Here is a 27,126-nt window from a genome sequence, read left to right on the forward strand (position 1 = left end):
GTGCGTGTGTGTGTTTGGGTGTGTGCGTGTGTGTGTTTGGGTGTGTGCGTGTGTGTGGTTGGGTGTGTGCGTGTGTGTGTTTGGGTGTGTGCGTGTGTGTGTTTGGGTGTGTGCGTGTGTCTGGTTGGGTGTGTGCGTGTGTGTGTGTGTGTGGGTGGGAGTGTTTATAAACCAAACAGTTGCATGTTCCTTGAGAAAATACTCAGTCTGTCATCAATTACTATTTTTTGACAGTCTATATGAATGCCCTGACAGTCTATATGAGTGCACTGACAGTCTATATGAATGCCCTGACAGTCTATATGAGTGCACTGAAAGTCTATATGAATGCCCTGACAGTCTATATGAGTGCACTGACAGTCTATATGAATGCACTGACAGTCTATATGAATGCCCTGACAGTCTATATGAGTGCACTGACAGTCTATATGAATGCCCTGACAGTCTATATGAGTGCACTGAAAGTCTATATGAATGCCCTGACAGTCTATATGAGTGCACTGACAGTCTATATGAATGCACTGACAGTCTATATGAATGCACTGACAGTCTATATGAATGCCCTGACAGTCTATATGAGTGCACTGACAGTCTATATGAGTGCACTGACAGTCTATATGAGTGCACTGACAGTCTATATGAATGCACTGACAGTCTATATGAATGCACTGACAGTCTATATGAGTGCACTGACAGTCTATATGAGTGCACTGACAGTCTATATGAGTGCACTGACAGTCTATATGAATGCACTGACAGTCTATATGAATGCACTGACAGTCTATATGAGTGCACTGACAGTCTATATGAATGCACTGACAGTCTATATGAATGCACTGACAGTCTATATGAGTGCACTGACAGTCTATATGAATGCCCTGACAGTCTATATGAGTGCACTGACAGTCTTTATACATTTTATTGAACCTTTATTTTATCAGGGAGTCATACTGAGACCAAGGTCTCTTTTACACACATCAATATAAATACCAAATACAAGCAGAAAGAAAGAAAAACACTGTCATAAAAAAACACATTCACCAGTAATAAGGTTCCCAATCAACTTTCTGAATTACACTAGAGACACCAGAACATCACATTTTAGAACGTTTTGAAGATTGTTCCACAAATAAGGTGCAAGAAAACAAAAAGCTGATTTACCTAACTCAGTAGAAACCAAAGGAGTTTCTAGAGTTAACCATCCACGAGACCAGGTGTGGTAACTTGTATGTCTAAAGGTTAGTAATGATGTTTGATAAAGTGGGACTTTTTGTAAAAGGACTTTATAGATGAAAACATAGCAATGTATCAACCTACGTGACATCGAAGAGGACCAACCAACTTTCTGGTAGAGAATCCAGTAATGATTACTAAAATTGTTGCCCGTCATAAAGCGCAGTGCTCTTTGATAAACTGCATCTCACAGCTTTAATGAAGTGGCAGCTGCGTTCATATAGATGTCACCATAGTCTAGGACATATAGGAACTTAAACTGAATCTGCTTTTTACTATTTAGCAAGAGGCAGGACATAGGCATGTACATTCTTTGTACAAACAAGTCAATCTTTTTTTATGTTAACAGTAAAAAAAAACAGGACCCAGAATCGACCCCTGTGGGACACCTTTCGTAATATCCAGGAAACCTGATTCAACACCATCAGTAGATATACATGGAGTTCTATCTATGTAAATGAAGTAGTGTATATCTGAATTATGGCACTACACATGACGTCTTCAATGTAATCTATTGTCTTTGTAACATAAGCTCAGTAATACACATTATATCAATTTCTATAGCCTTGAGTTTCAGTCGCAATATGACAATGATTCAATTAGATCCGATTTTCTGCCAAGAAGGAAGTCAGTCCAATCAGAGTGCATGTGTGTGTGTAGATGTGTGCACATGTATGTGAACATGTGTGAAAGCATGTAAAGTGTAAGTGTACAGTATGTATGACGAGGCTTTGGTAGTTTGCTGCTGCTCATTTGATCCTTGATGTGGGGGTGTCCTGTGTGTACAGCACAGCTAAATCAAGTGGGTGTGTGCGGCCTGTCAGCGTACCACTGTACATCTGTGTGTGCCCTGTGGCCATGTCAGAAAGAAAGGGGATATGTTTGTCTTTGTATATAGTTCATGTGGAAACATAGACAGTATACTAACTAGTCCTTGACAGCGCTTTGGAAACTCACCTGAAGAAGGGTTCGAAAGGCTAGCATGAACTGCAGCGTCGTGTTCTTTTCATCATTATATCTTGAATACAACATGTTTCTTTCATCTTCTTCTCTCGCGCTCTACAAACACTGTCTGTGTTTCTATGCCACAAGCTATTTAGTGTGATTAGCATTTTGGCTCTGTAAGACATGTGTCTTTACAATGTTCAGTAACTCAATTAAGACATATGCTAGCTAGCTAGGACATGTATCCCCTGTACCCCAGCAAGCAGTCTAGCAAGTTTCCCCCTGTCTGGCATACACGTCAACACCAGGATAGGTGTTGATTGTGAAAGGATGGCATTGTTGTTGTTAAAGAAATACATCACTTGGTAATACTACAGTAATATGACCACTGTCATACTGTTTATATACTATTTGTTATTGGCTGTAGAATCTATAGTTCTTAAATGTTTCCATGAAAAAAACCTGCATTCAGTCCCTTTCATTTACAGTTTTTCCAAAGCAAATGATTTGTACTTTTTGCTTCTATTTTGGTCATTTTGACATCATGGTTTTTAGAGCATGTTGACTCAGACATGGCTCTGTTTCTTCCATAGCTGTACAAATGGTTGGCTAGCTAGCTTGTTCTGCCTATATCAGTGAATTATTGTTGAGTGGTAATTGAGCTTCTTAGTAACTCCACTATAACAGCACAGCATAGTTGATTAGTGTCTCTTAGTTCTCCATGTGAAGCTACACAGTTGGAGAGGGGGTTTTCACATAAACATTATTGAAGCTCAGTTTCACAGCAGAGCTGAGTGCACTGTAGGGATGGGTGTTTGAACTTTTAATTCCATTAGTGATCTCTCACTTCACTTGCTACACATGGAGATATTTGCCCATTTGATTGGCCAACAAAAGCGACAAACTATAATCTTTGGTGAAGGCTACAGTATCTGTCTTTTTTGGGGGGGGCACACCACATATAAACTACATTCAAAAGTGTATTGTTTTATTAAATTAAGAATTTCAAATGTCATGGTATATCCTTGCGTGTAACAATGTCACATGGATATTTGAATTGAATTTAGCAAAAATATTTTCATTGTTAAAAATAGACATATTTTTTTGCCATAAAAAATGAATACTCACACATGATCAACAACTAACGTACGTTTGGATATATTGTAATATTGAAATAACCGTGCCCCTCCCTAATGCACTGGAGGAGAACCTTTCAAGTTCTTACTTAGAACACTCTCTTGCTAAAACAAACACTGGCCCTTTATTCTGCTGTACTGCTAAATGTTGCATTGAAGTTATGCTAGCGCTGAGCATGTGGAGGCTAGGGGGGTTGTTGAGAGCATGAATTAAAGAACTCCTCCGGTTAAGTGGTGCAGGATCTAGCAGCGACAGGTTTTAGATATGAAACACAGGCAAGGGAGTAGAGGGAGAAAGTCTGCTAGGCTGCTACTGGAACTACTGCCAAACTGTAGTTAGCTTAAACCTCCCAATCAGCTCAGCTGCATGGATACATACTCAGCCATTCTGTTTTCTGTGTGCTGAGGTCTACTCTCCCTAGTCTATGCTTAATCTTGCTGTAATCATTATCTTGCTGAAAACAGAGCTGTCCCTGGATGATGACGTAAAGTATCCACACTGCATCACATTGCCATTTCAGCTGTATAATCTGATGAAGTGTGTGGATGACCTTCTGAGTGTCAGTGTCAGAGTGGCGTTGTGACCTGTCTGTTCCTGTGTTTGTGTGTGTTGATGTTCCAGCTGAACTCCCAGATGAACTCGGTCAGCAGCTCGGAGGACATCAAACCCCCGCTGGGTCTCAACGGGGTGATGAAGGTGCCCGCCCAGCCCTCGCCGGGGTGCATGCCTCTCTCCCTCACCAAACACATCTGTGCCATCTGCGGAGACCGCTCCTCAGGTACAGTAGATGCCCTAAGGTTACAGTCATACATGCACTCAAACACACACACACACACACCACTGACACGTCTGTGTCATCTGTGGTGACTGCAATACCACCATGGTCATCACCATTTCACGTGAGTCCACACACACACACACACACACACACACACACATACACACACACACACACACACACACCCACACACACACAGTCACACTCACACTGAAAGCCTGACTCATATACGCCGTAGATACTTAACACACCTCATACTTTCTCTTAGCTGGGTTAACGAGGAATGAAAGCAGCTGTGGTGTCTGCAGCACAGGGAGAGGAAGTGTTTTACTCTACTGCACTTTGCCTCGTATCAGACAGGATGTGGAGGAGATGGTTAATATTTGACAGAATATCAAACATGATGTGCAGGAGATGGTTAATATCAGACAGGATGTGGAGGAGATGGTTAATATCAGACAGAATATCAGACAGGATGTGGAGGAGAAGGTTAATATCAGACAGAATATCAGACAGGATGTGGAGGATATTGTTAATATCAGACAGGATGTGGAGGAGAAGGTTAATATGAGACAGAATATCAGACAGGATGAGGAGGAGATGGTTAATATCAGACAGAATATCAGACAGGATATGGAGGAGAAGGTTAATATCAGACAGAATATCAGACAGGATGTGGAGGAGATTGTTAATATCAGACAGGATGTGGAGGAGAAGGTTAATATCAGACAGATATCAGACAGACGCTTAGAGGTTAGTGATCTTCACAAACGCTGTTCATCAGGACAGCACAATGTCATAACATAGTAACATACATTACGCTTATAGTCACCATTTTCACCCCTCTGTTATTGTCCAAACAGTATGTAATCAATATAATTTTTCCTTTATTATCCCCAATAAGAAACTGAGGATATGTGTGTGGGAAATGTGTCTTAAATGTCTAATAGCTACTCTCTATGTTCTTTTTGAAGTTAAAACGACGTGTCTGTCCCCAGGTAAACATTATGGAGTGTACAGCTGTGAGGGCTGTAAAGGCTTCTTCAAGAGGACAGTGCGGAAGGACCTGACCTATACCTGCCGGGACAACAAGGACTGTCTGATCGACAAGCGCCAGCGCAACCGCTGCCAGTACTGTCGCTACCAGAAGTGTCTGGCCTGTGGAATGAAGAGAGAAGGTACAGCACATGCCGTTGAGGATAAAGGCCTTATTTACCCTCTCTCTCTGCCTGTCTGTACTATCTCTCCCTCTCTCTGTGCCTGTCTGTACTATCTCTCCCTCTCTCTCTGCCTGTCTGTACTATCTCTCCCTCTCTCTCTGCCTGTCTGTACTATCTCTCCCTCTCTCTCTGCCTGTCTGTACTATCTCTCCCTCTCTCTCTGCCTGTCTGTACTATCTCTCCCTCTCTCTCTGCCTGTCTGTACTATCTCTCCCTCTCTCTCTGCCTGTCTTTACTATCTCTCCCTCTCTCTCTGCCTGTCTGTACTATCTCTCCCTCTCTCTCTGCCTGTCTGTACTATCGCTCCCTCTCTCTCTGTCTGTCTGTACTATCTCTCCCTCTCTCTCTGTCTGTCTGTACTATCTCTCCCTCTCTCTCTGTCTGTCTGTACTATCTCTCCCTCTCTCTCTGCCTGTCTGTACTATCTATCTCTCCCTCTCTCTCTGCCTGTCTGTACTATCTATCTCTCCATCTCTCTCTGCCTGTCTGTACTATCTATCTCTCCCTCTCTCTCTGCCTGTCTGTACTATCTCTCCCTCTCTCTCTGCCCGTCTGTACTATCTCTCCCTCTCTCTCTGCCTGTCTGTACTATCTCTCCCTCTCTCTCTGCCTGTCTGTACTATCTCTCCCTCTCTCTCTGCCTGTCTGTACTATCTCTCCCTCTCTCTCTGCCTGTCTGTACTATCTCTCCCTCTCTCTCTGTCTGTCTTTCTATCTATCTCTCCCTCTCTCTGTCTGTCTTTCTATCTCTCCCTCTCTCTCTGTCTGTCTTTCTATCTCTCCCTCTCTCTCTGCCTGTCTGTACTATCTCTCCCTCTCTCTCTGTCTGTCTTTCTATCTATCTATCTCTCCCTCTCTCTGTCTGTCTTTCTATCTCTCCCTCTCTCTGTCTGTCTTTCTAGCTCTCCCTCTCTCTCTGCCTGTCTGTACTATCTCTCCTCTCTCTGTCTGTCTTTCTATCTATCTCTCCCTCTCTCTCTGTCTGTCTTTCTATCTCTCCCTCTCTCTGTCTGTCTTTCTATCTCTCCCTCTCTCTGTCTGTCTTTCTCTCTCCCTCTCTCTCTGTCTGTCTTTCTATCTCTCCTCTCTCTGTCTGTCTTTCTATCTCTCCCTCTCTCTGTCTGTCTTTCTCTCTCCCTCTCTCTCTGTCTGTCTTTCTATCTCTCCTCTCTCTGTCTGTCTATCTATCTCTCCCTCTCTCTGTCTGTCTTTCTCTCTCCCTCTCTCTCTGTCTGTCTTTCTATCTCTCCCTCTCTCTGTCTGTCTATCTATCTCTCCCTCTCTCTGTCTGTCTTTCTCTCTCCCTCTGTCTGTCTTTCTATCTCTCCTCTCTGTCTGTCTTTCTCTCTCCCTCTCTGTCTATCTTTCTCTCTCTCTCCCTCTCTCCCCCTCTTTCTCTCTCTCTCTCTCTCCCTCTCTCTGTCTGTCTTTATATCTATCTCTCTGTCTACCTTTCTCTATCTCTCTCTCTAGACCTCTCTCTCACACACACACGTGCACACGCACGCACGCACACACACACACAGAATCACTTCAACCTTCCCTCTGTCAGGATTCATTCAGCTCCTCATGTAGAGAACTTGAAGTGTGTTGAGATCACTTGTGTGATAATGAGAGCTCAACTCATCTGCCTCTTCATTACTATTGAATGAGGAGCAGTAATTGCAGAGGACTCACATTGTGCATGTAGAATTACTGACTTCCTCAGAGGCGTTCAAGATTGAAATAAGCAGCTAATGGAAAATGGACGTCTTTATTACAGATGATTCATATCAGGGTTCTTTCATTGACAAGACTAGCTTGAGAATGTTTCAGTGATTGGTAGCCTTCATAGGCAGACCTATTCATGATGAATACTTTCTGATTTCACTTGAAGAGCAATGATTTACCACAAGAGAGGGAGAGCAGGTAGGAGAAGGAAGGGAGGAGAGAGAGAACGAGAGAGAAAATGGAAGAGGTTGTTTTAGCACTTCATAAGAGAGGAGGAAATTAGCACTCTTAGCACACTTGTTCACACTTCCTGTAGGAAGCAGAGAGTGGATGACACACTAGCTCTCTCCACCAGAACCGCGTCATCACTCTCTAAGGTGAACTATTGATCTGGAATACTGTTTTAACTCCTAAGTTCAGTCATGAAATATTATGGCTTTAGAGACAGAATGTGGTATTCCAGTTATTAAGGTGTATAATCTGAAGCACACAGTCCCCTTCCATATCAGAAATCACTTTATGTTAATCTAGGATCAGCTTTCCCTGTTCTGAATATGAACCACTGCACCAGGCAAAAACAATACAAAACTGATCCTAGACCAACATGCAGATGTTCAGCCCACCCTTAACCAATGAGTGTCAGACGCAGAACAAAACCAAAGCAAAGGAAAAGAGAAAACAAGAGAGTCTATGATAAGTAGATAAGAGCTTTTCTTTCTCGGCCCAATTTGTCTTGACCTCAGCATGCACCCCTCATCCCTCCCTCCCTACCCCCATTCACTCTTATTTATATCATCATAGGGCTCAACCTCCGTTCAAGGATATTATCATTTACTGCCTTTCACCTCACTCTGCTAGCCTAAGCCCCCCTGTACCCTGAGGCAGGGGGAGAACAAGGCAGCGGTAGTCCAAAAGGCTGAGCGAATCCGCAGAAAAACAGGATTAAATGAATTGATGCTCTCCCAGTCAGGGGAAGGGGGAAATAAAGCTAACATGATTTCAGCCCTCCTCACCTCTCTCTGACTCCAGCACAACTATTCTACCCTTGGGCTGACCTCCACCGCCAGACAGCAGTTCCTCTAAAGTGGGGCCCCTCGTCCCCCATCCTCCTCCCCTCCTCCTCTTCTCTCCCTGTCCTCCCCTTCCCAGAACCCCCACCCCTGTGATTCAGCACTTGGAATAGGAAGAAATAAGAAAGAAAATAAAGGATATGAAGTGTCTTCATTTGTGTGTAGGTGTGTGTGTGCGTGTGTGTAGATGTGTGTGTGTGTGGGGGAGTGTTTACGTTTAGTGGGAAGAGGAGAGGGAAGAAATGGGTTGAAACCCAGAGGCAGCGCATAGCAACCGCCTCCCCTTACGGTCTCATATGAACACACATACGCCTCTCTGGGTGGAGGTGCGGTTAGGGTTGCCTCGGCCACAGTGAGCCTCGGTGTCTGCTCAGCACACAAACCACTTCCTGTGTCTCCCTGCCAAGCCAATCACACAGCAGATCCAACAAGTTCCCGCTTTACACAGAGACTTAGTGAGACTGTTATTTACTGGACAGACTAAAAACAACATTATTTTACACAAAGACCCCATTGATGTGTGTCTGTGCGCCAGTCAGTCTGTCAAAGCCATTCTGTCACAGTGTCTGTGGTAAACATGCAGGGCGTAAATGAGGACTCATACCACATCCATTATTAATGTGTCAATATATGGTGGTCATGAAAGGAGCTTGTTGTTTGTTATTGTGCTCTACATTGAGACAGAGCAGGAGAGAGTGTCCTTGTATGAAGCGTTTGTATATGTTGTGTCCACACTCTACTGTATTTCCTGTCATGTCTCTATTCACGTGTCCTGTAATTATGGGGACTCACATATTTCATTGTAGATCTGTTACCTCGGTCTTTATATCAGACTTAATGTAATAATAATGATACACACGCACTATTTACATATGTACACACACACACAAACACCGCACACACTAGACAACACCGCAGCAGCAGTAGTGACCGGAACCAGTTTTGTTACACACAGCCGTCCAGGAGGAGCGCCAGCGGGCCAAAGAGCGCAGCGAGAACGAGGTGGAGTCCACCAGCGGCGTCAACGAGGACATGCCCGTGGAGAAGATCCTGGAGGCCGAGCTCGCTGTGGAACCCAAGACCGAGACCTACACCGAGACCAACCTGGGCATGCCATCCAACTCGGTGAGTCACTACACCGTATGCACTGTTCACCCTGTACTCTGTCCTGAAGAGCAGGAGCCGTTTACACACACACATACAGTGCATTCGGAAAGTATTCAGACCGCTTGACTTTTTCCACATTTTGTTACGTATTCTAAAATGGATTACATTAAAAAAAATCCCCCTCAATCAACACACAATACCCCATAATGAAAAAGTGAAAACAGGTTCTTAGAAGTGTTTAGAAATACCTTATTTACACAAGTATTCAGATCCTTTGCTATGACCCGCGAAATTGAGCTCAGGTGCTTCCTGTTTGCATTGATCATCGTTCAGATGTTTCTACAACTTGATTGGAGTCCACCTGTGATAAATTCAATTGATTGGACATTATTTGGAAAGGCACCCATCTGTCAATGTAAGGTCCCACAGTTGACAGTGCATGTCAGAGCAAAAACCAACCCCGGGGTGGAAGGAATTGTCCGTAGAGCTCCAAGACAGGATTGTGTCGAGGTACAGATCTGGGGAAGGGTAACAAAACATTTCTGCAGCATTGAAGGTCCCCAAGAACACAGTGGCCTCCAGCATTCTTAAATGGAAGAAGTTTGGAACCACCAAGACTTCCTAGAGCTGGCCATCCGGCCAAACTGAACAATCGGGGGAGAGGAGCCTTGGTCAGGGAGGTCACCAAGAACCAGATGGTCACGCTGACAGAGCTCTAGAGTTCCTCTGTGGAGATGGGAGAACCTACCAGAAGGACAACCATCTCTGCAGCACTCCACCAATCAGGCCTTTATGGTAGAGTGGGCAGACGGAAGCGACTCCTCAGTAAAAGCCACATGACAGCCCGCTTGGAGTTTGCCAAAAGGCAGCTAAAGACTCTCAGACAATGAGAAACAAGAACCTCTGGTCTGATGAAACCGAGATTGAACTCTTTGGCTTGAATGCCAAGCGTCACGTCTGGAGGAAACCTGGCACAATCTCTATGATGAAGCATAGTGGTGGCAGCATCATGCTGCGGGGATGTTTTTCAGCGGCATGGACTGGGAGACTAGTCAGGATCGAGGGAAAGATGAACGGAGCAAAGTACTTAGAGATCCTTGATGAAAACCTGCTCCAGAGCCTTCAGGACCTCAGACTGGGGTGAAGGTTCACCTTCCAACAGGACAACAACCCTAAGCACACAGCCAGACAACAACGCAGGAGTGGCTTCGGGAAGTCTCTGAATGTCCTTGAGTGGCCCAGCCAGAGCCCGGACTTGAACCCGATCAAACATCTCTCGAGAGGTCTGAAAATAGCTGTGCAGCAACGCTCCCCATCCAACCTGACAGAGCTTGAGAGGATCTGCAGAGAAGAGTGGGAGAAACTCCCCAAATACAGGTGTGCCAAGCTTGTAGTGTCATATCCAACAAGACTTGAGACTGTAATATCTGCCAAAAGTACTTCAACAAAGTACTGAGTAAAGGGTCTGAATACTTATGAATGTGATATTTCCATTTTATTTCATTTTATTTTTCAAAAATGTCTAAAAAGGTGTTTTTGCTTTGTCATCATGGGATATTGTGTGTAGATTGAAGAGGGGAAAAAACTATTGAATCCATTTTACAATACTGAAATATGGAAAAAGGCAAGGGGTCTGAATACTGTCCGAATGCACTGTATATGTACAATGACACCAACACACTTATCCACATACAGTGGGGCAAAAAAGTATTTAGTCAGCCACCAATTGTGCAAGTTCTCCCACTCAATACTTTGTTATATACCCTTTGTTGGCAATGACAGAGGTCAAACGTTTTCTGTAAGTCTTCACAAGGTTTTCACACACTGTTGCTGTTTTTTTGGCCCATTCCTCCATGCAGATCTCCTCTAGAGCAGTGATGTTTTGGGGCTGTTGCTGGGCAACACAGACTTTCAACTCCCTCCAAAGATTTTCTATGGGGTTGAGATCTGGAGACTGGCTAGGCCACTCCAGGACCTTGAAATGCTTCTTACGAAGCCACTCCTTCGTTGCCCGGGCGGTGTGTTTGGGATCATTGTCATGCTGAAAGACCCAGCCACGTTTCATCTTCAATGCCCTTGCTGATGGAAGGAGGTTTTCACTCAAAATCTCACGATACATGGCCCCATTCATTCTTTCCTTTACACGGATCAGTCGTCCTGGTCCCTTTGCAGAAAAACAGCCCCAAAGCATGATGTTTCCACCCCCATGCTTCACAGTAGGTATGGTGTTCTTTGGATGCAACTCAGCATTTTTACGTCCTCCAAACACGAAGAGTTTAGTTTTTACCAAAAAGTTATATTTTGGTTTCATCTGACCATATGACATTCTCCCAATCTTCTTCTGGATCATCCAAATGCTCTCTAGCAAACATTAGATGGGACTGGACATGTACTGGCTTAAGCAGGGGGACACGTCTGGCACTGCAGGATTTGAGTCCCTGGCGGCGTCGTGTGTTACTGATGGTAGGCTTTGTTACTTTGGTCCCAGCTCTCTGCAGGTCATTCACTAGGTCCCCCCGTGTTCTGGGATTTTTGCTCACCGTTCTTGTGATCATTTTGACCCCACGGGGTGAGATCTTGTGTGGAGCCCCAGATCGAGGGAGATTATCAGTGGTCTTGTATGTCTTCCATTTCCTAATAATTGCTCCCACAGTTGATTTCTTCAAATCAAGCTGCTTACCTATTGCAGATTCAGTCTTCCCAGCCTGGTGCAGGTCTACAATTTTGTTTCTGGTGTCCTTTGACAGCTCTTTGGTCTTGGCCATAGTGGAGTTTGGAGTGTGACTGTTTGAGGTTGTGGACAGGTGTCTTTTATACTGATAACAAGTTCAAACAGGTGCCATTAATACAGGTAACGAGTGGAGGACAGAGGAGCCTCTTAAAGAAGAAGTTACAGGTCTGTGAGAGCCAGAAATCTTGCTTGTTTGTAGGTGACCAAATACTTATTTTCCACCATAATTTGCAAATAAATTCATTGAAAATCCTACAATGTGATTTTCTGGATTTTTTTTCCTCATTTTATCTGTCATAGTTGAAATGTACCTATGATGAAAATTACAGGCCTCTCTCATCTTTTTAATTGGGAGAATTTGCACAATTGGTGGCTGACTAAATACTTTTTTGCCCCACTGTATGCACATGCACATACACACTCACTCTCCATTTTCTAAAATGTTCCCTCGGTATGAAACAGGTTCCTCAGCCTCTGACGTGTGTCTTTGCAGTAATGGCCATTATTAACATGTAATCAGTGTTATCACAATTTGCCACACCATTACAGTTCAACTATGCTGCAATCTGACAATCTTCATTATCCTCTCTGGAGCGGGACTCCCCAGGGTATCGCTTGATTGACAGGGAGCAGCCATTAGCCAACATGAGGATGAGGAACAAATCACATCAAATCAAATAGTATTTGTCACAGTCGCCGAATACAGCAGGTGTAGACCTTACCGTGAAATGCTTACTTTACAAGGCCGCAGGAAATAAGCTTTCAAATATCAAAATAATTCTCTGCCTCGAGAAAAATGTGTAGAATTGCAGGAAATTACCTATAAAACTGCAAAATGTTCTTTCCGCCAACAAGAGGGGTATAAACAGTTTGGGGTCACATGGGTTGTGAGTTGGGGGTTTGTTACTACGCCGATAAATGACGATATCCATCTGGACCTTTGCCACTTAGGAAATTTGTGTGACCAGACCTTCTCAAATAGTACTTGAGTACGAGACTATGTCTGGCTTAACCGTGAATAATACAACAGACTAAGGAATTAACATGGTCCCACCCGCACAGTCGTGGAGAGGACACTGTAGCGCTTCTTCCCCCTCAGGAGAATGAAAAGATTTTGTATGAGCCCTCAGATCCTCAAAAAGTTCTACAGCTGCACCATCGAGAGCATCTTAACTAGCTGCATCACGCTTGGTATAGTGAATGCACGTCACTTGTTCTTGACCACAAAATGTTACAGAAGGTAGTGTGGACAGACCAGTACATGACTGGTGCCGAGCTCCCTGCCATCCAAGACCTCTATATCAGGCGGTGTCAGAGGAAGCCACGAAAAATTGCCAAAGACTCCAGCTAACCTAGCCATAGACTGTTCACTCTGCTACTCTTGGACCAACAGGCTCAGAGACAGCTTCTACCCGCAAGCCATACGTAAGACTGCTAAATAGTAAATTAATGGTACCCAAACAATCTGCACTGACTCTATGTACACTAGACTACATATACACACACACCATATAAACACTCACTCATACACACAACATTAACACTCCCACAGAAAACCAACACACATTCATATACACTACTTATGCACATACACACATAACACACACACGCATACCGATACAACACAAACACACGTACATACGCATTACACACACACACACACACACACACACACACACACACACACACACATACACACACACACACACTCGTATTATTATCTATCCTGATGCCTAGTCACTTTACCCTGCCTTCACGTATCTACCTCAAATACCTCGTGTAAGTACAGTGTATTCGGAAAGTATTCAAACCCCTTGACTTTTTCCACATTTTGTTACATTACAGCCTTATTCTATAATGTATTTAAATGTTTTTTTCCCCTCGTCAATCTATACACAATACCTCATGATGATAAAGCAAAAACAGGTTTTTAGAAAATATAACTGAAATATCACATTTACATAAGTATTCAGACCCTTTACTCAGTACTTTGTTGAAGCACCTTTGGCAGCGAGTACAGCCTCTTCTTGGGTATGATGCTACAAGCTTGGCACACCTGTATTTGGGGAGTTTCTCCCATTCTTCTCTGCAGATCCTCTCAAGCTCTGTCAGGTTGGATGGGGAGCATCTCTGCACAGCTATTTCAGGTTTCTCCAGATACGTTTGATTGGGTTCAATACAGGGCTATGGCTGGACCACTCAAGGACATTCAGAGACGTGTCCCAAAGCCACTCCTGCGTTGTCTTGGCTGTGTGCTTAGGGTCATTGTTCTGTTGGAAGGTGAATTTTCGACCCCAGTCTGAGATCCTGTGCGCTCTGTGGCAAGTTTTTATCTCTCTGTAATTTGCTCCATTCATCTTTCCCTCAGTCCTGACTAGTCTCCCAGTCCCTGCCATTGAAAAACATCCCCAAAGCATGGTGCTGCCACCACCATGCTTCATCATAGGGATGGTGCCACGTTTCCTCCAGACATGATGATTGGCATTCAGGCCAAAGAGTTCAATCTCGGTTTCATCAGACCAGAGAATCTTGTTCCTCATGGTCTGAGAGTCCTTTAGGTGCCTTTTGGAAAACTTCAAGTGGGCTTTCATGTGCCTTACTGAGGAGTGGCTTCCATCTGGCCACTCTACCATAAAGGTCTGATTGGTGGGGTGCAGCAGAGATGGTTGTCCTTCTGGAAGGTTCTCCCATCTTCACAGAGGAACTCTGGAGCTCTTTCAGAGTGACCATCGGGTTCTTGGTCACCTCCCTGATCAAGGCCCTTCTCCACCGACTGCTCAGTTTGGCCGGACAGCCAGCTTTATTAAAAGTCTTGGTGGTTCCAAACTTCTACCATTTAGGAATGATGGAGGCCACTGTGTTGCTGGGGACCTTCAGTGCTGCAGACATTTTTTGGTACCTACCAGATCTGTGCCTCGACTCAATCTTGGCTCGAAGCTCTACGGACAATTCCTTCAACCTCATGGGTTGGTCTTTGCTCTGTGGGACCTTATATAGACAGGTGTGTGCCTTTCCAAATCATGTCCAATCAATTGAATTTACCACAGGTGGACTCCAATCAACTTGTGGAAACATCTCACGGATGATCAATGGAAGCACTGAGCTCAATTTCAAGTCCCACAGGGTTTAAATTCTTATGTAAATAAGGTATTTATGTTTTTTATCGTTAATAAATTAGCAAAAACTTCTAAAAACCTGTTTTCGCTTTGTCATTTGTGTAGACTGTTGAGGAAAATGTTTTATTTAATCCATTTTAGAATAAGGCTGTAACGTAACAAAATGTGGAAAAAGTCAAGTCTGAATTCTTTCCAAATGCACTGTATCTACCTCAAATACCTCACACCTTTGCCCATTGCTCTGGTACTGGTACTCCCTTTATATTGCTCCACTCTTGTGTTACTGTTTTTATTTTTTAACTTTAACATTTTTGGGAAGGCCTCGTAAGCAAGCATTTCACGGTGAATTCCACACCAGTTGTATGTGATTTGATCATCTAATCTAAGGAAGGTTTTACCGACAGCATCTCACCAGCCTCTGGTTTCTCAGGAATCTTACTGGAACAACAGACACAGAGCAGTTGTGTAGGAGAGGGAAGGAGGGAGCGAGGGACAGAGGAAGGAGGGAGGGAGGGAGTGCTTCTTCTGGTACTCGTCTGTTCTGGGGGGGAACTGTCCTGTGAAGTGAAGGTAGAACTCTGAAGGCTGTTATGTGAGTAAATGGGAGCTGTTTTTGGGTAGATGGAAATGTACGTGATGAGCGTTGACATTTGGGAGGAGAGGGAAAGGAGAGGGGAGGGGCTGGCAGCTCTCTGACACACTAAATCACTCTGTGTGTGTGTCTGTCTGGGCTTCGCCTTGCCGTAACTGCTCTGCTCTACATCTCACCGCTGGGGCTCTGACACCAACAGGGGGTGCCCCGCAGGAGATAGTGGAGGATATCGATCTTTTCTAGAAATCTAGCTTTGATAAAGGCAGAGAAATACCACTTGTTTTGGTCATTTTCGAGTAATTCTTGGTAATTTCTAGTGGATCCATATTTGTAGGTTTTTGTTTATTTCTTGCTATGGTTTAAGGTAATGATTGTAATGGGGAGTTGTAGTTCAATAGGCCATGTAGATTGGGTAATGTGGGACATTTTTATTCATCTGATTTGCCCTAGCTAAAGACAACTGCTGAGACACCTCCTAGTTCCCCTTCTACTTATATTTCAATTGACACTGAAAACGATCCTCATAATCATATGAAAAGTTAGGAGTAGTGATGCATCTATATGATTTTTTGGGGCCGATAACGGTATCGATATCCTTTTAAGCGTTCTAGTACAGTTAAATAGTTAACACACACACATGAACGCAGTGGCCTAAGGCACTGCATCTCAGTGCAAGAGGCGTCACTACAGTCCCTGGTTCGAATCCAGGCTGTATCACATCCGGCCGTGATTGGGAGTCCCATAGGGTGGCGCACAATTGTCGCAGCATCGTCTGGGCCGTCATTGTAAATAAGAATTTGTTCTTAACTGACTTGCCTAGTTAAATAAAGGTTACACTCACACACACACCACACTGACCAAAAGTTATTTTGTTGGCATTTACGTATGTCCCCATTACAAGTAAAACATATTTATTTCACTTACTTGCTGTGCTGTTTCGTGGTTCATTTGTTCAGTCGTTTCATTCTCAACCAGGATTTCTATGTAACAATGTTTGGGTCTTTGCGTGTCAAAAAGATACATGTCAAATAACACTATTTGACATGTCAAATAACACGACATCTGCTTTAGTAGCTATAGTTAGCTAGCTAACTACATAGCTAGGTGTCATCATCTAAAATAACCCTAATTTGTAAGACAGTTCTTATTTGATTAATGGTGGTCGGACCCATCTATGTGAAGCTAGCCACAATAAGGATTAGCCACAATAGTGGACTTTGCACTTAGCCTTCAAAGTAAAAGTATTGCATAATTATACTATTTGTATTAATTTGCCTCACTGTCAAAGACATACTTTTATTTTGAAGGCAAACTGCATAATCCCTATTGTGGCTAGCTTCACAACACATAACCCGGCCCGGTCGAGCCTCACTAGCCAGATGAAGCTAGCTGGCTGCATATTACGTTAGCTTTGGGCAACAGGGTTAAGTAGCTGGCTAGCTATTTATTTTCATGAACTGAAGTTCAATTTCAATAGGCGAACAATAAGTAGCAACCTAGCAAATACTTACTCACAAGGATTCCTAAATCATTGCTAAGAATAATGAAAATGACTGCAGTTTCTACTGGTCATTGTTTTTAGGCTGGGTAGCTAGGTACCAAGCTAAAGCTAGCTACCCCAGAAGTTGCGGTCCAACAAATGATGCTTTATTACCAACGCGGTATTGTGAACATATCGTTCGTGGTCGGTGTTTGCTTGTTTGCAGACTTTTTTGTACAGCTTTGACAGTGCTACTGTATCTTTTTTGACACGCAAAGCCCCAAACGGTGTTCCATAGTATGTATGTTGTGAAACTAATAGCAGTGACGCTATTAGCTCCGGTAGGGCAACATCTGAAAAATAGCGCACTTGGTAGTGTGTACTTGTGCTCGACCAGTCAGTAAAAGCCAACATCACCAATGACAGGGAACAGTTGACTGTCAAGGTCAATGAATTCCATTATCTTGGCTTTAATGGATTTCGCCCTTTGAGTTGTCTCACTGAAATTTTCTTACTCTTTCAAATGACTGCTGGACTTGTTCACTGTTCGATCCACACAGCAGACATTGTGGGCTAGGTTAGGAATGCTGTGTTGCACGTGTAGCGCAACATTTGACGTGGCGTTATTACATCAAGTATCTATGTTATATAGGTATGCACGGTAGCTTTGACATCAGTTTTTAACATCGGCCAATACTTATGTTGGCATTTTTAGGTAATATCGTCCTATTCCGATATGTTCACCGATATATCGTGCATCCATAGTTAGGAGTGGATTAAACAAGGGTAGAGAGGCACAGTCAGTGTCACCGTGCGCTGTCCCCTTGGCAGGCAGTCCCAGTATATTAGGATCCCCTCTGCCCCGTGTGTTAGTGAATCCCTGGGCCAGGGCCCGTGAATGCACACCATGAATGGGGACTGCCACTGTCTAATGACCGGGGTTTGGCGAAGCTGAATAAAGTGTGTTTATCTCATGGTGACCTAGAACCGGAGTTAAACAGGCATTAGTAACATGCCTCCAGTCAGACAAGCCAGGGCCTTCTCTTCAAGGAGGGAGGGATGGGGAGGAGTGGGGTAACACACCATTCTGGGGATTTTTCCCTACCTCTGTCTGGCTCTTTCTCACTATCCCTCTCTCTTTCGCTATGGATTTTTCTCATTCTGTCTGTGTATAATCCAACCTTGTGTGCTGTTTGAATCTGTCAAGTTGTATAATTCTTTGTCTCTCTCTTTCTCTGCTGTGTCTTTGTAAACAGAGAGGTAGGATAATGTTGTTCAGAGCATACTTGGTTGAGGGTACTCTCAATACTCTTCTTCAACAAACAGCCCATCATGAGATCTTTACTCTCAACTCACAATTTTGTTGGAAATTTGGATTAGGGACAAATCATCTATTGACTAAACCACATTTCTCTTTGTTGTCACGTAACTGTAGTGGGGTTTAAGCAGAATATGAAAAATGTAAAAGCCTGTCTCTGATCTCTCCCCTCCACAAGTGATCAAAATTTAATAGGACGATATGCAAGCCAGGCATTTCTGTGAGAGGAGAGGCTGAGATGGATATTGGCTGTGAATAATGCACACCAAAGCCTTCAATTCAGTCTGGAACAAAAAACACTCATGTTTGCGTCAAGCATTAAGAGGTGTCCTCAAAGCGTCTCTCATAAGCCCAAACGCTCACAGTCCCTTTCCATATCTCTCTATCTCTTTCTCAGGGGAGGGTTACGTCTCTCCTCTGGGGAGGGTTACGTCTATTTCAGAAAATGATCAGCTGGCCCCCTATCCTCCAGAGCGAAGGATGTTCACAGAGAAGGAATGTAAAAGAGTTTCTCTCACAGACAGCTATGGGTTCTGTAAGGTCACAGCGGTCCCTCTTGGCCTAGGCCCGAATTCACAATATCTTCTTAAGAAGAAACGTATACTTAAGTGCCATTTTTTCCTTAACTTTATACTTAAAAATACATTCATGAAAAGTTGCTATTCCTCAATAAAGTTCTTAAACTCAAGGCAGAGAGAAAAAAAAGTTAATGAAAGCAATTGAACATGTTTAATTCACTCACAAACTTAATCTTACATTTTCAGTATTGATTATTTTAAATCCAATTGAAAAAATTGACCAGTAATCTCAGTAAAAATATGCTATTATGATTGTCCTTGCTAGCTAGATAGCTAGCTAGCTCGGTTGCCTAGCGACAATCATCTTAAGAAGATAGTTAAGAAGTTCATCATTGTAAATAAGAATTTGTCCTAAACTGACTTGCCCAGTTAAATAAAGGTTAAATAAAAATACAATTATTCTTCCAGACCTCGGAAGGCATTGTGGTCTCTTCCACTGTGACTCCCCGTAACATCCTCTGACTGGTGTCTTCTCACTCACCTACAGTGAGATAATATGTGCTCATGGCAGGAGTGTGGTCTATGTTCTCCCCTGTCATCTTCATGGTGTATACAGTGAGAAACGAGGTCAGTGTAAACACGGCTAAGAGAACCATGCAATATTCATGAGCCTTCACCGTGTTTAACGAGAACTCTGGGAGTTGTATTCTTTTGAGAGGCCTCGACAGAGACACAACATACAGCCCCTTTTGTTTTGTTTTGTTTGGGCTGCGGCTGCCTTTGGAATGAATTAGCGGATTTGTTTATGTGTTTGAAGGAGAAATACAGGCGGAAAAACTGTCGCGCTGAGCCGTGCGGTGCACAACGACTCCCACAGAGATCAGATGCTTCAATATTTATAAGATGCTTTTTTTTCTCCTCCCAAAGAAAAACTACTTTCAGTTTTCAAAACAGTGCTGGCTTTGTGTCTGGTTAACTGTTTCATACTGTTTCATATTTCAAGCGGTCGTGTCTGATTCTCGGCAGTCAGTGAGAGTTTCACACTAGTCGCCAAACCCACTGGCTCCATGTCATCTACAAGACCCTGCTAGGTAAAGTCCCCCCTTATCTCAGCTCGCTGGTCACCATAGCATCTCCCACCTGTAGCACACGCTCCAGCAGGTATATCTCTCTAGTCACCCCCAAAACCAATTCTTTCTTTGGCCGCCTCTCCTTCCAGTTCTCTGCTGCCAATGACTGGAACGAACTACAAAAATCTCTGAAACTGGAAACACTTATCTCCCTCACTAGCTTTAAGCACCAACTGTCAGAGCAGCTCACAGATTACTGCACCTGTACATAGCCCACCTATAATTTAGCCCAAACAACTACCTCTTTCCCAACTGTATTTAATTTTAATTTATTTATTTATTTTGCTCCTTTGCACCCCATTATTTTTTATTTCTACTTTGCACATTCTTCCATTGCAAAACTACCATTCCAGTATTTTACTTGCTATATTGTATTTACTTTGCCATCATGGCCTTTTTTGCCTTTACCTCCCTTCTCACCTCACATTGTATATAGACTTGTTTATACTGCATTATTGACTGTATGTTTGTTTTTACTCCATGTGTAACTCTGTGTCGTTTTATCTGTCGAACTGCTTTGCTTTATCTTGGCCAGGTCGCAATTGTAAATGAGAACTTGTTCTCAACTTGCCTACCTGGTTAAATAAAGGTAAAATAAATAAATAAATAAATAGGGAGGGAGGAAGGAAGGGGGGATGGAGTGGTGAGTCTTAGGCCTGAGCATTAGAAGTAGAGGAAGAATGGAAGGAAGAGGAGGTGCAATTCATTTTTCTCATCTTACTCTAATCTTCTCCAGAGAGCTACAGTTGTAGTTGAGATCTTCGGAGCTTTCAGCATTGATCTGTTGGATTTGGTGAGAGAGAGAAGTTGGGGAGCGAGAGAAGATACCTTTTGTTATTGATAACATTGATGGGGACATTTTTTCTCTCCACTGTATATGTTTATACGTTAGAAGTGCTTGCCTCCTTCACTAACCACGGTTTCCTCCTAGGTTGAGTGAGGACTCGAGTGAGGCTTCTAAAACTTGAGGTTTCTTTGCTCTTGTCCATTCACATCCATATTTCCATCCACCCTACACACTCTCTCTCTCTCTCTCTCTCTCAGTTCTTTTCCTCTACCTTTCAGATCTCTCCTTTTCATGTTGTCCTCTGCTAACTTTTCGTCCATATACTTTACATCTTGACCTTTTTCATCCAGACTTTACTCTGTCTGAGTCAGGATTATAACCCAGGTGGTGAGTGAGAATACAGTCTCACTAGTCCATATAATTCCACAGACTATAACTTGTTTAGCTTTCTTGAAAGCTATTTCTTAAAGGGCAATTCTGCCACTTTTCAACTTCATATTCAATATCTCCAGCACCAAACCAGTGTGGTGCGTTTCAATGATTTGTGGTTAAAATGATAAGAAGAAAGGTCATAAAAAGAGGTTAGGATTAAAAGCAAAAAAACTTTGATTTTCAAAAACTGCAACGAGTTTTTAAAATGTTTTAACTTTTGAAGATGTCATCGGGTAGTTCTTTTTTCTCTACAAAACATAGAAATGCACTGTAGACATTGCTATTGTGCTGGAGATAGAGAGTAAGGTAGTAAGGTTTTACCACTGCTTCTCTGCAGGTATTTCCTCCTCGGGCTGGGACAGAATCATTGTTTGTTTTGCCTTCCTGCTCGCTCCTCCTCGGAGGTGATCATTCACAAGGCAGGGGTGTGTGTGTGTGTGGGGTGTTGGCTCAGCGGATCAGGCCCTGTGCTGCTCTCTCATCCGGGGGTGCACTGCTGTGACTGGACACATACTGTATGCAGCAAAAATGAACATGCACACAGTGTGTTCACATAATACACACTCAAACACACACGTCACAATTTATAAAACGGGGGGGTCTAATCCTGAATGCTGATTGGTTAAATCAAATCAAATTTATTTAAATAGCCCTTCTTACATCAGCTGATATCTCAAAGTGCTGTACAGAAACCCAGCCTAAAACCCCAAACAGCAAGCAATGCAGGTGTAGAAGCACGGTGGCTAGGAAAAACTCTCTAGAAAGGCCAGAACCTAGGAAGAAACCTAGAGAGGAACCAGGCTATGAGGGGTGGCCAGTCCTCTTCTGGCTGTGCCAGGTGGAGATTATAACAGAATATGGCCAAGATGTTCATATGTTCATAAATGACCAGCATGGTCAAATAATAATAATCACAGTAGTTGTCGAGGGTGCAGCAAGTCAGCACCTCAGGAGTAAATGTCAGTTGGCTTTTCATAGCCAATCATTAAGAGTATCTCTACCGCTCCTGCTGTCTCTAGAGAGTTGAAAACAGTAGGTCTGGGACAGGTAGCACGTCCGGTGAACAGGTCAGGGTTCCATAGCCACAGGCAGAACAGTTGAAACTGGAGCAGCAGCACGGCCAGGTGGACTGGGGACAGCAAGGAGTCATCGTGCCAGGTAGTCCTGAGGCATGGTCCTAGGGCTCAGGTCCTCCGAGAGAGAGAGAGAAAGAAAGAGAGAAAGAGAGAATTAGAGAGAGCATACTTAAATTCACACAGGACAACGGATAAGACAGGAGAAGTACTCCAGATATAACAAACTGACCCTAGCCCACCGACACATAAACTACTGCAGCATAAATACTGGAGGCTGAGACAGGAGGGGTCAGGAGACACTGTGGCCCCATCCGATGGACATTGTTAAAACTGCATTCCAGCTGAGGTCTATTCCACAAGTTACCACTGGCTAAATCTATGATGTTAAAATGCCTATTTACTCTGTTCCATCTGACTGCGCAATCTACTATCTCATCAGCCCATCTCCACTATAAAAAGCATCTAGACATTATCTCACATTTCTTTTAGACTAAGATTTAGTTTTCAACAGCAGAGATTTGTATAAATATTGCTGTCTGTCTCTCCGACATTTGGAACATTGTTTGGAACAATATTCTAATTAAATCTGGTAACCCATTGTATAAAAGTGATAATGCCCTCAAAGCCCGTGTTTGGAGGATATATTGGCATGGTTGGCAACATGCGTGCCAATATATCGTCCAAACATGGACTTTGAGGGCATTATTACTTAAGTATCTTTCAACCTTTGCTAAATGTATTTGTGACAGCAAGCCTTCCCGTGTGTCTCTCTCCAGCCCAACGACCCGGTGACTAACATCTGCCAAGCAGCCGACAAGCAGCTCTTTACACTGGTGGAGTGGGCCAAGAGGATCCCCCACTTCTCTGAGCTGCCCCTGGACGACCAGGTCATCCTCCTACGAGCAGGTGAGTTCAACATGACCAGGTCATGAACATTCATCAGACCACATCAGCATCCCCATGGGCAGGTCACTGCAGCATTATGGGCTTTGTAGGCTATTTGTAGGTCAAGAGCAGTCAATCTCATAGAATGAATCACCTGTCATATTCTTTATGTATGCTATCATCATTTGTGAATTTTTTACAAGTATTTTCCCTATATGTTGCCCTTGCTGATTGCTTGTCGCTCCTTATACGACCGGTGGGTCTAATCCTGAAAGCTGATTGGTTAAAACCGCATTCTAGCTGGTGTCTATTCCACAAGTTACCACCGGCTAAATCTATGACATTAAAATGCTTATTTACTCTGTTCCATCTGACTGCACAGTCCACTGTCTCATCATCCCAGCCAGGCAATTTATAAACTTGATTTTAAACTAACATTTGGTTTTCAACAGCGGAGATTTGTATAAATCTTTCTGTCTGTCTCTCCGACATTTGCAACATTGTTTCATTATTCAAATTCGATCTCCAGCTGTCCCATAGTAATGAACATGACGGGAGTCAGGATGAGACAGGTAGGCAGCTTTTCTCAGCCAGTTGAAATTATGAATCAACACCATTTTTATGGATATATACAAAGAACTATCAATAGAAAACAGGAAAAATGAAAAGAAGTGCAGCTAGTTTGAATTCTTTCCAGTTTCAGTTTGAAGTGATTGTGTTAGTTGTGTTCTAGGTTATCTCCTGACAAGAGAACTTATGTTCAATGCCAGATGAAATTGCGCATCATTAGCTCATTGTTATGGATGAATCCAAATAAATGTCACTAGAAAACAGCTTAAACAAATGCAAATGCAGCTACTTCATTGTTATTCTGGCTGCACTTTTTGACATGACTGTAAGTTAGTAGTAGTTGGCTAGCTGGCAAGCAAGGGATAAGAACGTTGCCAGCCAACATGGGTCGCGTCCATAGATACAGAGCAAAAAGACTGGCAACCCGAACCGATAGTGATGGACAACCAGTCGGCTTGGGTAGCAACCCTAGATTTGTGTCAGGACTATATCTTGTGGAAGGATGAAATGAATTCATCAAAATATTTTTTAAATAAAAATATGTCAATCATTATTTGAATATGTTGATAACTTGTTGTATAAAAGCAATAATGCCCTCAAAGCCGGTGTTTGGAGGATATATTGGCATCGTTTACCGGCCCTCGACAAACCTGTGCCAATATATCCTCCAAACACCTGCTTCTTGTGCATTATCACTGAAGAATTACACAGTTCACTTCCAAACTCACCCTGAGGAGGCCCATCCATCTCTCTAACCCTCTCCTACCCCGTCTAACCATTCTCCTTCTGGGTACCCATAGTGATTGAGAGAGTGAGACCTTCTGAGAAAGAGCTGTTCTGGAGCTAGCTGAGAGCATCCTCTCTCTTCTTCTCAGCCCTCAGCTCACGTCTTCTATAAATAACCACTTTAGCTCTGCTGTCTCACAGATTAAAGCATTCTAGCCCCTCTCATTCCCAACTCAACTCTGGGGAAAAGCGGATAGTGTTGCTAGGCAGAACAGTTAAAGGAGCCCTGTCACTCAAACAGCACAACGCTCTCCGTGCCTTACCCTTACTTGGTATATGAAGTGTGTTGCCTTTATTGGGATGGCAGGCGCAGTACACCGTGTTAAACACTTGTCTCTCTGGGAAGCACGTCTGAGATGGGCTACTGATGGCCCACAACCTATGCATGAAAGAGCATTCTGGTTTGCCTATTCAGCCTAGAATTGATTAATTGGAATTCCCTTCCCTTGTTGTCAGCTCAATTTAGTTTGAATGTTGAATGCAACTTGATGAACTTTGTAATAGGTTTTCACTCTTTATCTCTCGTCTCTCACTTTTTTCCCTCAGGCTGGAATGAGCTCCTCATCGCATCCTTCTCACACCGTTCGATAGCGGTGAAAGATGGGATCCTCCTGGCAACAGGGCTACACGTCCATCGTAACAGCGCCCACAGTGCTGGAGTGGGAGCCATCTTTGACAGGTAGTCAAGATCACCCTGTTGACACTGCCTTGATACAATCAGCTTTTGAAGTACATTTTTGTTGGTTGCTATGCGAAGTTTCCACGGTTTCCACAATTAGGGCAAGAGAAAAGTAGACCCTGACCTGTAACAGTAAAAAGGCTCTGTCAGAAGAAGAGGTAGTGATGCGTAACAGAGAGTGCTGATTAACACACATTCATTAAATATGTATGGCTACAGGCAACAGATATCACAGCGAGATGGAGATCTGCTCAGACAGACATTTTGAAAAAATCTATTTAAATGCGTTCCTGATGAAATCCCACTCTTTTGACTGTAATCCCATGGCAGGCTGTGACTATTCCAAAGCAGATATTGACCTTCTTTTCCATTAATCACATTTGATGCCTATTGTTGCATTGTTTGTTTTTTAAAGTCACATTTGTATAGACGAATGTATACAAAAGAACAGTATCAAGATATGCCTTCTCAGTGTACACAGAAGTTGATAAGGCCATCCACTGTGAGATCAATCCAACAGATTGTATTGTTAAGCACTCTAAACCCTGTGTCCCCTGGCATGCTGAGTCACAAACTGAAGTGTTCTTTTGAGGGCAACAGCTCTCTCTCTCTCTCTCTCTCTCTCTCTCTCTCTCGCTCTCTCTCTCTCGCTGTTCTCTTTCTCTCTTCTCTCTTCTCTCTCTCCCTCTCTTTCTCCCCCCTCCCACTCTCTCTCTCTCTCTCTTCTCTCTCTCCCTCTCTTTCTCCCCCCTCCCACTCTCTCTCTCTCCATCTCCCTCTATCCCCAGCTGGGAATCTGTACTCAGTGATTAGGATACTGCCAGTTCACTACTTCTAATGGATGGATTACATCTTTGCATTCACTGGGGAAGCATTAAGATGACTGATAATGAAGCTCTATCTGCTCCTTCTCTTCTCCTCTCCTCTCCTTTCCTCTTCTCTTCTCTCTGCCATACAAATGAAGAGGGCGGTTAACTTCAACACTCAAGCCTTTTTTTACCCTCATTGTTCCAACAGGAAAATTAAATTAGGATGAGCTAAGAGCTGCAATTGACCTGAAAGAGTGACATAGGGAGAGGGAGAGAGAGAGAGCGGGTGTGATGGAGTCAGAGAGGGGTGAGGAGTTTGAGCAGTCGGGTCATACTCCCAAAACGAAACGCAACCCCGCCTAGTGATGTCACACGCGGGCGCTGGGAATGTCAGTGTTCGGTTACAGTCTGTGATTGTGTTTGCGCTTTATGTCGTTCATGTATTTATTTTCATCAGACATGTTCTAAGCAGCTTGAATTACGTGGTGTAGGCAGGGCTGTTTCTAGCTGGTTGAACATCCCATGTGTGTCAGGCCAGTGGGGCCTTGTTGTCAATTGATTTGTATTGAGTTTCCATTGAGTTTCACCTATAGATAAAGGAGGGTGTAATGAACGGTGACCAAGGGAGGTGTTGCTGGCTGATGGTCAGATCTCTAAGAGCCTGTCTATGTGTCTCCCTCTCTCCATCCAGAGTGCTCACAGAACTGGTGTCCAAGATGAGAGACATGCAGATGGATAAGACAGAGCTGGGGTGCCTTCGAGCCATTGTCCTCTTCAACCCAGGTATCACATACATACACTCCTACCACCCCTTTAATCCAGAGCCTTTTAGATTAGATGATTAGATTATAATAACAGAAAAGAGTGCAGAAGAGTGCAGAGTGAAGGTTGGGCGATTGTATACAAGCCTACATCGCCCGATTGCGCTCCATAGCGATCCTCGATAGTCGATCATTATTGGCGGGGGGGTCTCATGACTACCCATTAGAAAGAGAAAGTAATAAATATACGAGCATT

The 27,126-nt window shown here is 43.5% G+C and overlaps 1 protein-coding gene across 7 annotated transcripts in view; it reads left to right on the forward strand.

The window, feature by feature from the left end:
• Nucleotides 1-27,126, forward strand: part of LOC109874298 (retinoic acid receptor RXR-alpha-A) — a 137,922-nt gene that overhangs the window by 96,448 nt on the left and 14,348 nt on the right. For 3 of the 7 annotated variants that reach the window (XM_031808888.1, XM_031808893.1, XM_031808891.1), the window contains exons 4-9: nt 3,928-4,093; nt 5,092-5,271; nt 9,034-9,218; nt 23,157-23,286; nt 25,168-25,300; nt 26,801-26,892. In XM_031808888.1, coding sequence (XP_031664748.1) covers nt 3,928-4,093; nt 5,092-5,271; nt 9,034-9,218; nt 23,157-23,286; nt 25,168-25,300; nt 26,801-26,892 — 886 coding nt within the window. The remainder of the gene's footprint in view (nt 1-3,927; nt 4,094-5,091; nt 5,272-9,033; nt 9,219-23,156; nt 23,287-25,167; nt 25,301-26,800; nt 26,893-27,126) is intronic. The other 4 variants (XM_031808892.1, XM_031808894.1, XM_031808889.1 and 1 more) reach the window with 3 other exon arrangements.

Source organism: Oncorhynchus kisutch, linkage group LG29, assembly GCF_002021735.2.
Source record: "Oncorhynchus kisutch isolate 150728-3 linkage group LG29, Okis_V2, whole genome shotgun sequence".
In the NCBI taxonomy this organism is placed as follows: Eukaryota; Metazoa; Chordata; class Actinopteri; order Salmoniformes; family Salmonidae; genus Oncorhynchus; species Oncorhynchus kisutch.